The 12,024-nt window shown below is 38.5% G+C and overlaps 1 protein-coding gene across 6 annotated transcripts in view; it reads right to left on the bottom strand.

Annotated features, from left to right (window-relative positions):
• ADGRG6 (adhesion G protein-coupled receptor G6) overlaps positions 1-12,024 on the bottom strand; it is a 111,511-nt gene that overhangs the window by 30,955 nt on the left and 68,532 nt on the right. For all 6 annotated transcript variants that reach the window (XM_068184761.1, XM_068184759.1, XM_068184764.1 and 3 more), the window contains 3 exons: positions 4,716-4,858; positions 3,884-3,998; positions 766-827 (listed from right to left, as the gene is read on the bottom strand). In XM_068184761.1, the coding sequence (XP_068040862.1) occupies positions 766-827; positions 3,884-3,998; positions 4,716-4,858 (320 nt within the window). The remainder of the gene's footprint in view (positions 1-765; positions 828-3,883; positions 3,999-4,715; positions 4,859-12,024) is intronic.

The raw sequence follows: 12,024 nt of genomic DNA on the forward strand, positions 1-12,024 counted from the left end.
TTGTCAGAGGCCTGGCAAGCACACGCACAAGTAATTTTCATGACAAGAATCTTCCTGATAAGGAAAGTTTGATAGCATGTCCAATGGCAAAACATGTTAAACCAGTAATTTCAATGCCACCTGGACAGAAAACTAATATAAACACTAACCTTTAACAACATCAAAATACTTGAGATTTGATGGAATTTGCAAATAAGATTTTGAAAGATCAGCCTTCTTTAGTTTGCAACTGGCTGTGGGTTGTTTTTTATAATACAGTTTTATGATATATTTACTGTGGAATGTTCATATCACATGACATGATGTTTTTCATATAATCTGACTGCAAGTACCCAATTGACTGAGTTAGGTAGCCAGGCTCCCCAGGACACCACTATCAATGAAGAAAGATAAAGAGACTTCTCCAAGACAAGAATTCAGAACAAGAGCTTACTGAAATCTGAAAATATCTGACTGTAAGTCTAGTGAAGAGAGTAGGAGCCTTTCCCCTGGCAGGCATTCAAAATATTTAAAAAATTGTCCTAACTTGAATATCAAATAGAGGTAAGATACCACCTTCCTTTACTCTTGATTAAATTGCCTGAAGAGTTTGATTTAATTCAGTAATTGGTTTCCAGAGCTTTAAACGGGTAAGCTGAATTGAACTTGGGTGCACTTCCCCAGAGCTGTATTATCTACTTTGCACTGATTTTTTTAGAAAGATTTTTAAACAACTTAACGTAAAGAGAAAATATATTCTTTCAAAAACAGCATTAATATACCCACCTGTGCAATTTCTAAGATCAGGTTGACCCCAGTATGATGTATAATTCTGCAGACCCAAATAGCTAAAAAGGAAAAATGACAAAATTCACATGAAATATTGTATCAAAATTATATAAATATATCATAATTCTTATGTAGGTGTCACAGTGGTCCACTCTTCTCAATTCCCAATATTCGTAACAACATGGCCCCTAGTGAAACACAATAAATATACTTGACAGTGAAAGTAGATGATTGATTAAAATATAGTGCAGAGATAAATCCCAGTTTTTCAGCAGAAATTCTGGTCTGGTATTTCAGGAAATACCCAAATATTTACACAAACTATTATGCCACTATTATGGCCTAGTCATATGCTGTTTCTATAATTTCTCCTTGATAGAAATGGCTTTGATCTAGCCAATAGCAAGACATACTACCTCTCATAAGAACATGCACAGAAGCCAGGTGAAGTTATAAATTTATTCCACCAATGAAAACTAGCGTAAATAACTATTGAATCCAAGTCCACGGTTAGGGGCAGATATAAAGATTCCTTTTTTTGTTTGTTTTTTAAAGCCTTACCATAGCAAAATACAGAATCACAGAATGGGTCAGGTTGGAAGAGACCACAGTGGGCATCTGGACCAACTGCCCAACTCAAGCAGGGTCATCCCAGAGCACATGGCACAGGATTGAGTCCAGACAGTTCTTGAGTAACTCCAGTGAGGGAGACTCCACACTGTCTCTGGGCAATCTAGTCTGGTGCTTGGTAACCCATACAGTAACAAAGTTCTTCCTCGCATTCAGGTGGAACTTCCTGTGCATCATTTTCTGCTCACTGCCCCTTGCCCTATTGCCTGGCACCACCAAACAGAGCCTGGACCCATCCTCTTGACACCCTCCCTTCAGATACTTATGGACATTGATGAGGTCCCCTCAGTCATCTCTTCTCAAGGCTGAACAGGCCCAGCTCCCTCAGCCTTTCCTTTTAGAAGAGATGCTCCAATCTCTTAATCATACTTGTCACCCTGTAAAAATGGCTCCAAAATTAAACACACTTTTGCCTCAGTTTTCTTTAAAGACAATCACGTTGTCACAGCATGGAAAAAGGCAGGATGGTAAATGGGAAAAATTTATCCCTTTATTCAGCATATGATAAAATAACATTATTCCTCAGCTGATCAGAATTATTGTAACAGCACCAGTAATCACCTACTGTGGAATGCAGATGCCTAGAAGAGACTTTTAGAAAAGCTTCCTCTTCTCTCCAAACAAATCCCACCAGTGCTCCATACTGGACAAGCTAGTGGAGGCAGAGGCAAGGAAGGCACAGCACAGGGCAGAACACAGTAATTTTTTTTATGGGAAGTGCTGCACACAATCAGTGGTATAGTGTAGCCCACAAATGAATAATAAGGATAAGCAATACTGAGACAGCAAAGTCAGAAACTTTAATTTTTAATGATTCTGAGGCTCTGACACATAAACAATTTGATTTCTGCACTACTCTCTCTACAACAAAAGTTGGTCAGTCAGATCAGTTCTTGTACAAGATTAGGAGTCTGAGGAAGTGAGTTATTTAAGTATAATAAGGGTTGCTTTCCTGTTTGGCACCAAACCTCAAAGCTGATTCATATCCATGTTACCATACTATTTGGAAAAAGTAAGAGATCTGGTCTTCTCAGAACATGTTCCAGATGCAATGTGGGTGGATAAGACTAATATATTGCATTTAATAGTAATCATCCTAAATACTGAAGGAATTAATTAATATTGCATCATCATAACCATGTTTAAGGCACTCAAAGGAGATCAAAGCCATAATGTTTGGGTAATATATAAACAGAAGTAATAATATTCCCACTTTACCAATAGAAAATGGACATACAGAGTCAAAGTCTTTTGTAGATGTTTGCAAAAGAACCCCTAGATTAGGGAAAATTTCTTAAACCATAAAAACTCAAGTTCAAATCTTTAAGCATAAGATTATCCCCACCTTCAATTATGACTAACTACTGGCAAAATATTTGTTTCACAATTTCTTTTACTTCTCCCCTAATGAGATGAGGTGTTTTGGATTAAACCAAATACACATCTCATATTCATAGAGTTTTATTCTAATTCTTACACAAGTTAGACAGCAGTGGTGGAGTGGTAGCAAATGTGAAGCTTTGGGCATGGTAACACAAAGGTCACGGCCAAGTGCAAGGTCCTGAATGTGGGTCAGGGCAATCTCAAGCACAAATAGAGGCTTGGGAGGAAAACAGATTGAAAGCAGCCCTGAAGAGAAGGACTCAGGAATGCTGGTGGAAGATGCAGCCCAGAAAGCCAACCATATGCTGGCTGCATCCAGCTCTGGATCCAGCTCCATCCAGCTCTTATCTGCAAGATAAGAAAAATGTGGACTTGCTGGATCAAGTCTGAAATAGGCCCACAAAAATGATCAGAAGGCTGGAGAACCTCTCCTGTAAAGAAGCTGAGAAAGCTGGGGTTATTCATCCTGGAGAAGAGAAAGCTCTGGGGAATTTCCAGCATCTAAAGTGGGGTACAAGAGATCTGGACAAGAGCATGTAGTGATGGGACAATGGCAAATGGTTTTAAACTGAAAGAGATTAGGTTTCAGTTAGACATTAGAAAGAATTTTTTTTACTTTGAGAGTAGTGAGGCACAGGCACAGGTTGTCCAGGGAGGTTGTGGATGCCCCATCCTTGGAAGTGTTCCAGACCAGGATGGATGGGGCTCTGACCAATTGGTCTAGTGGGAAGTGTCCCTGCCCATGGCAGGGGGGTTTGGAACTAGATGATCTTTAGGTTCCCTTCCAACCCAAACCCATTCTATGATTCTATGACTTGAATAAAACAGTTTGATTCTGTAAGAAGATTTTATTTTTATAGTCATGTTGAACATGTATTAATTGTGGGTCCCAATATGACCTACAGAAGTGGTAGATGAGTTTTTGTCCTTATCAATGAAATACATACTATTACTACACCTACCTAATCTCTCATGGTATAGAAAAAATCATCCTGAAACACAATACCAGCCAATGGCAACCACATATAACTAAATAATAACTATATATAACCAGAAAGTTGCATCAGAAACAACTCAGCTTCTCAGATATTTGTACACCTACCAGGTTCTTGATGCAGTCTGAACTGAGCTCCCATGGCAAAATGTGAAGTTGGTCACAGTAGGCCTGGTATCTGGCCAAAAATAGTTTGGAGGGTTTTCTTCAGCTAAACATTTTTCTGTAAAAATGAGTATATCAGTGTTAATAGTAAATTTCTTCACCTAATCATCTTCCATTTGTTGTCCTCAGCTCATCAATCAGCCTACAGCACAAAACTGTCTTAAAATTAAATGCTTGGTTGTTTGCAATAGAGGGATGCACAATGGGGGATCATCCATACTGCTGCTACTCAAAGGCAAGACTTGAATGTGCATGCTGCATCCATCTGCACTCCAGCAGCCTCCACCTCCTCCCTTCCAAAGGAGGGGCAATCTTTGGTAGAAGCTGAATGGGAAGAGATGAGAGCTAAAAGAAGATTGATTAAGGGCAACTGCTGTCAGAAACACAAACTCCATTGAGAAGTGGGGATGAGGGGCCTTGGAGGTCCAATACGTCTCATTTTAGCTCTGGCTGTAAAGCGTATTTTGTTATCCTCCAATCACCAGAGAAGCTGTCAGGAAGTGGCCAAACCTCTTTCAACATGTCAGCAAGACATTGACTAAAGCGATTTGGACAACTTTGTTTGTGTTAAAAGTGGTATTTTGAGCATGGCTCTTTGAGATTAGTGGAACAACTAGGCTTATAGGGACAATTTAAAATCTGAAACCATTATATTGCTTGGAAATGTGTGATTATTTTATTGGAAATGTGTGATTATTTTAATACAGGAGATGATTATTTATGAACAAGCAAAAAAGAAAAAAATTCTTGTGTAACAAAGCTGAATACTACTTACCCACTGGATCAACATCCACAGTATGAAGTTGATATCCTTCTTCCATGGTTCGATTATTACTTATAAGCTTCTGTCGTATGTCTTCCTCTTCTAAATTGATGTTGTTGGTAGAATTATAAACCAGAAGAGCCAAAGCACTGAAACTGCAAAGAAAATTATCCAAGTGTTTTAGTCAGGAGAGCAGATGCCAAATGTGTGGAAATAAAAATATCTGACAAACTCTGGTTTTCTGAGTATGGAACTGTGTCACCAAAACAGGCTTGCTCATTATCTGTAAATTAATATTTTTGTATATATAGGGCCATGACAAGAAAATATGGCTGGGAAATTTAATCTTCTAGTTTCCTTTAAAAAGCATCACATCAAAAGAGCTAAAAAATGTTTTCAGAAGAGTTCAGAAGATGAAACCATAGAGTTGTGAGCTCTAAAATGGCCCCTAATTAATTTTAAAAATCTGGTTGCTAACGTCTTAGGAACTTAAGAGCTGATTCATCCCACCTCACAAAACTTGTCAGGGTGGGAAAAGTCATCCTCCAGAGGATCCACCTCTACAATGACTACAGAGAAAGACTAGGAGATTAAAAAAGAACAGATGCCTAACATTTAAATCTCTTAAGGTTTTTTATGGAGTGAAAAACACCCTGACATACTTCTGAAGCTTTTAGTCATAATTAGGAAAGTCAAGTTCCTCAGATGACTAATCGAAGGTTGAGCACTAATAGCTGTAGCCCACTGCTACTTTCTTGGATATCAGTAGTTCAAAGTGCCCAAGACTCTTTCCTGTGAACAAAATAAAACAGTCCCCACCCTTGTCCAAAAACATCGCTTTTCTGGAAGGGAAATCATGAACAGCAAACCAGCTCTAGCAGGACACAGGAAATAAGCATAGAGTGGAAGGCACAGAGATTTCCTCCTGGGACAAAAGGAAATGCTGGAGATGAGAGTATGTCAGTACCCAAGAGCATTGCTTGGCTCTGGCTAGTAGGAGGTAAGCCACTAAAGCATGGAACACTGGATGTCCATGGAAGCCAAAATGTGGAAAAAAGGAAAAAGCAAACATACTTTGGGCTGTCTTCATCTTAGCCTTGCTGTTGGATACCCATCAGCCTGAATAAAGACAGACCTTTGGAATGTGTGAGCTGTTCCTGGCAGCCTGGGCAGTGGTGGTGGCACTGCCAGCACACATACAGTGAGCAGGGCACACACCCATCAGGGGTGCATTCACCTGTGGCCCCCTGTGCAAGAAAGCAACAGTGAGCCAAAAGGGCTTGTGGACTACAGGAAGAAGAGTAGCAGGAAAAAAAAAGTAGGGGTGCTGAAGAGGGCCAGTAGTGTTTTCAGGTACTCCTTCCTAGACAGACCAGGACTTCAGCTAAAAAAATCTTTCAGAAAGACATCCCCATGATGACAGCTCAGAACTGCACTTTCCAGATGTGTCTAATTTTCTTGACATATTCACTGTTTTACTGGTAACGTGTTGCTGGAGAAGAAAGATAAAATGTGACCACCTGCAGGCTTGGCTTTCTCCTTTCCCAGACGTATTTTAACAGAGAAATTGCAGCTATCTTGGGCCAGGTCTCTCATTCCCTGCTCCCAGAGATACTGAGTTCCTCCTAACATTCCTTTGGTCTCTGTGGGTTGTTTAACATGTATATGGCAAATAGCCTCAGTAGGGTGGATATGCATTAGTAGGCTTTTGCTGTATACCTCAGATATGTTACAAGCACAAATTTATTACGGCATTTATTTTTAGTAGAAGTATGGAAATTGCCTATGGGATTGCCAATTCCTTCAGCCCTCCAATACTTCAGCCCCAGAGTCTCCTGGCATTTAACCATCTTTCCTAAAAGATTCTGGCTTCATTCATCTACTGCCTTTACTTCAGAAGAGGAAAACTTAATATACTGATGCCACTCCCTACCTCAGCACTCTGGCTGCAGAAAAGACATTCTGAACAGTCACCACTACTGCTTAGCTGCTTGTTTCAAGATTCCCAACTAACCGAAATGATATTTAGTATCCATACCTGTGAGGAAGGACAATGCCAACAAAATAGAAGGGATGATGGATGAGGTAGAATTGGTTGCAGTTATATTGAAAACTTACAGAGGAAAGAATTGATCATGAAGCACTGGCAAAAATAATCCCTTAAACCAATCTGTTGTTTTCTGAGAAACTCTTAAAACACAAGTCATGTATACTGTATAATAAGAACCTACTCCATAATATGATGAAAACAATTTCCACAAACTTTTCAGAATGACTCATGCTAGCTTCCCAGACTAAATAAATACCTTTTAACTTGACAGCTGACGCAATATGAAGTTCAGTGCTTCCTTCTACTTTTGTCACACTCAGATCCCAGAGAGAAAATATAATGGTGAAGAGCAAATTCTCAATTTGGGAAACAGCAGGCCTGCACTCAAATAAATGGCAACGCTGCCATGCTCTGCTGGTGCCATTGGATCTGCTACACCCAACTTTAAATCTTCTATTGTGTGACATATAAAGGCAGATAGATTCTCAAAGCAGTAATCAATAACAAATTCCACATCATCTATAGTAACCTGTACTGCCAACATTACTACCATCAATATAATTTAAAAAAATGGACAGTGGTGTAGGTAAACACAAGAGGGATTAGTATGTTTCTCTTTTCTTTGACTGAAATGGTGACAGCTGGAGCAAGCAGGAAAGCTTGGGAAGACCAGTGTCTATCCCACTTTTTCCTGGTCTGTTGAGCTAAGCTGGCTCAGAGGGAGGAATTTACGAAGCTGCATCCTCATCAGAGGCACAGGAGGCAGTGGTGGAGCCTGTGCTGCCATGGCCCGGACCACAAAGCCAGCTTTCTTCTCCGGCAGCGTGACTCAGAGCTATTCCAGGACAGTGTGCCTACACACGGGCTGTGGTCGCGCTGCTGCGCCCTGCGAGGAGCCCAGAGGAAGGATTAACAAACCACACAAACGCTGCAGCACGGGCTGGCTTGCACCTGGAGAGATGCAGCTGATAATTAGCAATGCACATTTCTCCTTTCTGTTGTACAGACAGGCAGAACTAATACTGAATTACTGTTGTTGTCAAACTGTTTCACAAATCACTATTAATTTCTTTCAGAGTTAGTAAAACTTGATTTAAAGAATATAAAGAACTATTTTTAAAGCACCTAAATACTTGTGGAATCTAAATTTCCACTAAAAGTCACTGGGAATTTCAGTGCTGACTACCCTGGCATATTTTAAATAGTTTTCAAATGTCAACACTAAATTCTTTACTTATCTCACATTTATGTTGTCTCTGAAGATAAGTGGTGATGGATAGCTATAACTGAAGACTGGCTGCACAGGTAGACCCACAGAGTCACTTGTGAAGTTTTAACTACTTCACATTAACTGGACATACAAAAAAGAGCTGACTGTTCCAAAAGTCACTCAGTGAAGATACAACACAAAGAGCACACAAAATGTTAGAAAACACACAGAGTAAGACAGAAATAAGTATGAAAGCAGAGGAAAATTAAAAGCATTCCACAAAAGCATCTGAGATGTGAATAATCTTTTACTTGAGGTGATTTTGACTGCAATACATTAAAATGTTCAAAACAGAGAGCAAAAGAATATGACTTGACATAACAGACACATTCAAAGAAATGCCAAGGATGAACAGTTTCCTTTCCCTAGAGAAGGTGATGTTATAGTTAGAATATAAAATCTGAGACTTCATGACACAAAACTAAAAATTGCAACTACTTTTTTTGACTACTAAAAATAAAAGCATCCTAAGTCTTCCTTTTAAGTTAATGACCATTGTAGCAGAACAATTTTGCAAGCAGCATGGTCATGCCTCGTGCCTTGGCTTGTGTCTCTGGGTCTTGCTCCTTACTGATCTGGTGTGGGAATACATTCAACTATGGCTTTTCAACAGAAAGCACTTATAATATGTGCTAATTTGGTATGAAGGCTATTCATTACTAGAGAATGTTGCAGAGTCAAACCAGAAAGGACTGGAATCCCTCACATGGAACAGCTGGTCTTTGCTGAAATGAATTTTTGGTTACACTTGCACTATTTTCTGGAATAATGAAGAAAATCCCCATTCCCTATTACACAATACACTGCTTTTCTAAAAACAGCATCTAACAATGTCAGATCTATACTAAATCTAGTTAAAGTCAGTGGAAAGACAAAAGAAATAATTGGAAGCTGGGAAAGGGCAGGAAGCTTCAGCAGGGGACTAAGAAGGGATCATCCTTCAGTCACTCAAAAGGAAATCCCAAATTCTTTCATCTGTGATGAAGACTTTTTTCACAGGTCATGGACACAAGATGCCAACAGGGCAGTGTGGAGAAACCTGAGAATTTTCATTTGGGTTTTTTTGGTTGTTTTTCAAACAGAAATATTACACATAATGTACATGTTATGCGGCATTTTAAAATATTTCTCAGCCCTGGTAAAGGCTGTCCCTTACTACCTTTAGTAATACTGTGTGGAGTAGAGGAGGGCCAGGTCCAAGTCCTTCCTAAAACCTCACTGGTAGAAACCCAGACAACTTTTGAAATAGGAACAGACATCACAGATATGTTAATTTATAACAAGAATTTATAACAAGAACAAGAACAAATTTATAGAAAAGTTATTTCATAAAAATAATTTCAAATAATCTACAATGAATATAAAAAGCCTAATACTTTACTTAGGACTAGAAAAACAAAATTATGTTGTTCTAGTGTTGCTAACTCTTGTCTAAAACTATTACACAATCTAATTACCATTTTATCCAAGTGCATTACACTTTCCATTAAGCAAAACAACACCCAAGAACACAGCATGCAGGAGCCTGAATATGCTCACTAAAATTGGTGGCAAAACTCCCACAGACTTCAAAAGAACAGGACTAGGTATGGGTAGCTCTGATTTCCTGCTTTCCTCTCTGTTTTCATTCCCAAGACAAGGGATTTCTGTTTAGATTTAGTAGTTTTTACACAGATGGCTACCACTGTGGTTTTTAATTTGGATGAGATGTTTAACAGTACTAACATTAATATCGTTTCCCATAGAAGGAGTAACTCAACACTGGAAATAGGCCAAAATTATGACAATCAAGCAGTGGAAGTTGGAACAAGCATAAACTTACTGTATGTTAAGTGGAGAAAATTTTGTAAATTAATTAGGGCCTGAATTCTCAAAATTGCTTGCAAAATAAGAGAAGAAAGGAGAAGCAAGGGAGCCGAAGTCTTTATTAAAGACCAATTCCCCTACTGTGAGGCAGCTCTGTGTAGTCATCTGACAAAATCTAGGATCAGTAGGACTTTTTTGAGAAAAGCAGCAGCAGCAGTCACGGGAAGTTTTGACAAAGCTGCAGAGTCATAAAGGGCAAAGAATTAATGAAAGAAACAAACACATTTATCCACAAAATTGGTTCACTTGGATAAAGTCCACAAATTGGTTTCATTTTCAAAGGTTTGTGCAAAAACAATGGGGACAAAGAAATAGCTATATCCATAGCTCATGCTGAACTCCTGTCTATTTTGAACAGCTGCCCTTTCTTGAAGAGGCGGAAACAGTACAACCAGAGGAAGAATTGAACACTGACATAAAGTCAAATATAGCTTTTATAAAACTCTGTCTAATAAAATAGTTAATAATCTACCAAAGTATTAGCTTGATACATACTGCTGTCATCCAGAGATGTCACAGTATTAAAGGTGCTGATAACAATATGCACTTTTGGACTTGGCACTCTGTCTCTCATTGCTGGGTACATAAACGCCTAGCAAGCATGGTGCACTTTGGCTTTCTGCAGCTCATACAACACAGCAATGAAAGAGCAAATATCCACTTCCATAATTTTGTTTTGTTTTGCTCTTCTCCAGAATGCAGTAGTTTAAAATATTTTTTTGGAAAACACCTATTTTTAATGTGACAAAAAAAGCCAGCATCCTACCTCCCACTTCCAACTACTATTTCTTCTCTGTATCATTCTCTCTAACGATTCTTCCTCTTTCACATGCAAGAAGACTAGGTGGGGAGAGTGACAGCTCAAGTTCCTTGATGAGAAAGCAGTGTGGTAAATAAGGGTGGAGCAAAGCAAAATGCATTGAACAGGCTTGTGGATGTTGTTTTGTTGGTTTTGAGGTTTTCTTTTTAACTGCTGTATAAAATACTAATCCAAAAGGAATGCAAAAAATATGTGATCTGAATTACAAAAATATTAATTAATTTAAGGAGAGGACAAACCTTCTCAAAGAACAATTTTAAGAATTATTACACTGCCTTGGAAATAAGAAGGCTATGATGTAGAAAATTCAGAAAAGACAAATAAGGCTTAGTGAGTTAAGAGTTAGAACTAATATGTTCAGTTTTGTAAAAGATAAAATTAAGGCCATAATACTTCTGTGTTAGGTCTTAAATTTTAACCGTGGAGTGAATTTCTGTTTAGATGAACATGAAGGTAAATAGAACAAGAAGTACTTGAAAACTAAGGTGTTGTAGATGTCAGCGAACCCAATGGGAAGAATGATGATGTCTGACTTATTTCAGAAGGCTGAATGATTTCTTTATTATAATTCTGCTATGATACATTAATATACTATATAAAAGAGGATACTAAAAACTACATGCTAATCTCTCTAACTATCATATCTCACTAACTCACAACTTGTGACCCTGTTCTCCAGAGTCCAGACACAGGTGGATCTCATTGGCCATCAGGCCCAAACAATCCACCGTGATCCAACCAGGCATTCGCTCTAGGTAAACAATTCTCCAAACACATTCCACAAGAGAAAAACAAGGAGCAGAAACAGAAATTGTTTTCTCTTTCACTTCTCTCTGCACCTTTATAAAAATCCTGAGAGAGAGAGAAATGTGCTTGCCACACTAAGGGAAATAGTAGAATATCTAGGACTGCAACAGACTTATCCTTGACTATCCAAAATGAAGAAATAAGAAAATATTTGGGCAACTTCGCACAGAAATAATTTATTGGAACATTACATTAATAGTAATGACATGAAATCACACTGTGAGCAAGTTACATTGAAGAATTCAGCCACAACATTTCAGTGAATCAACCAGGAAGTCAGGAATTACCATTACTTCCATCAGGTATTTAGAATTTCTAACCTCTAAACTGCTAATTTTTTATACTCTCAAGTGTTACTCTAGCGTCTTGTAGGATTTCCTAAGAATCCTATCCAGGAAAAATCCAAGGAAAGTCTAACAAAGAATCATGATAACAATTATCTGGAAGCAGTAGGAGAAGTTTGCTTTATGTATCTTTAAAAATTCAACAGATTTCTTCCTCACAAAAT

The sequence above is a fragment of the Anomalospiza imberbis genome, chromosome 3, assembly GCF_031753505.1.
Source record: "Anomalospiza imberbis isolate Cuckoo-Finch-1a 21T00152 chromosome 3, ASM3175350v1, whole genome shotgun sequence".
NCBI classification, from domain to species: Eukaryota; Metazoa; Chordata; class Aves; order Passeriformes; family Viduidae; genus Anomalospiza; species Anomalospiza imberbis.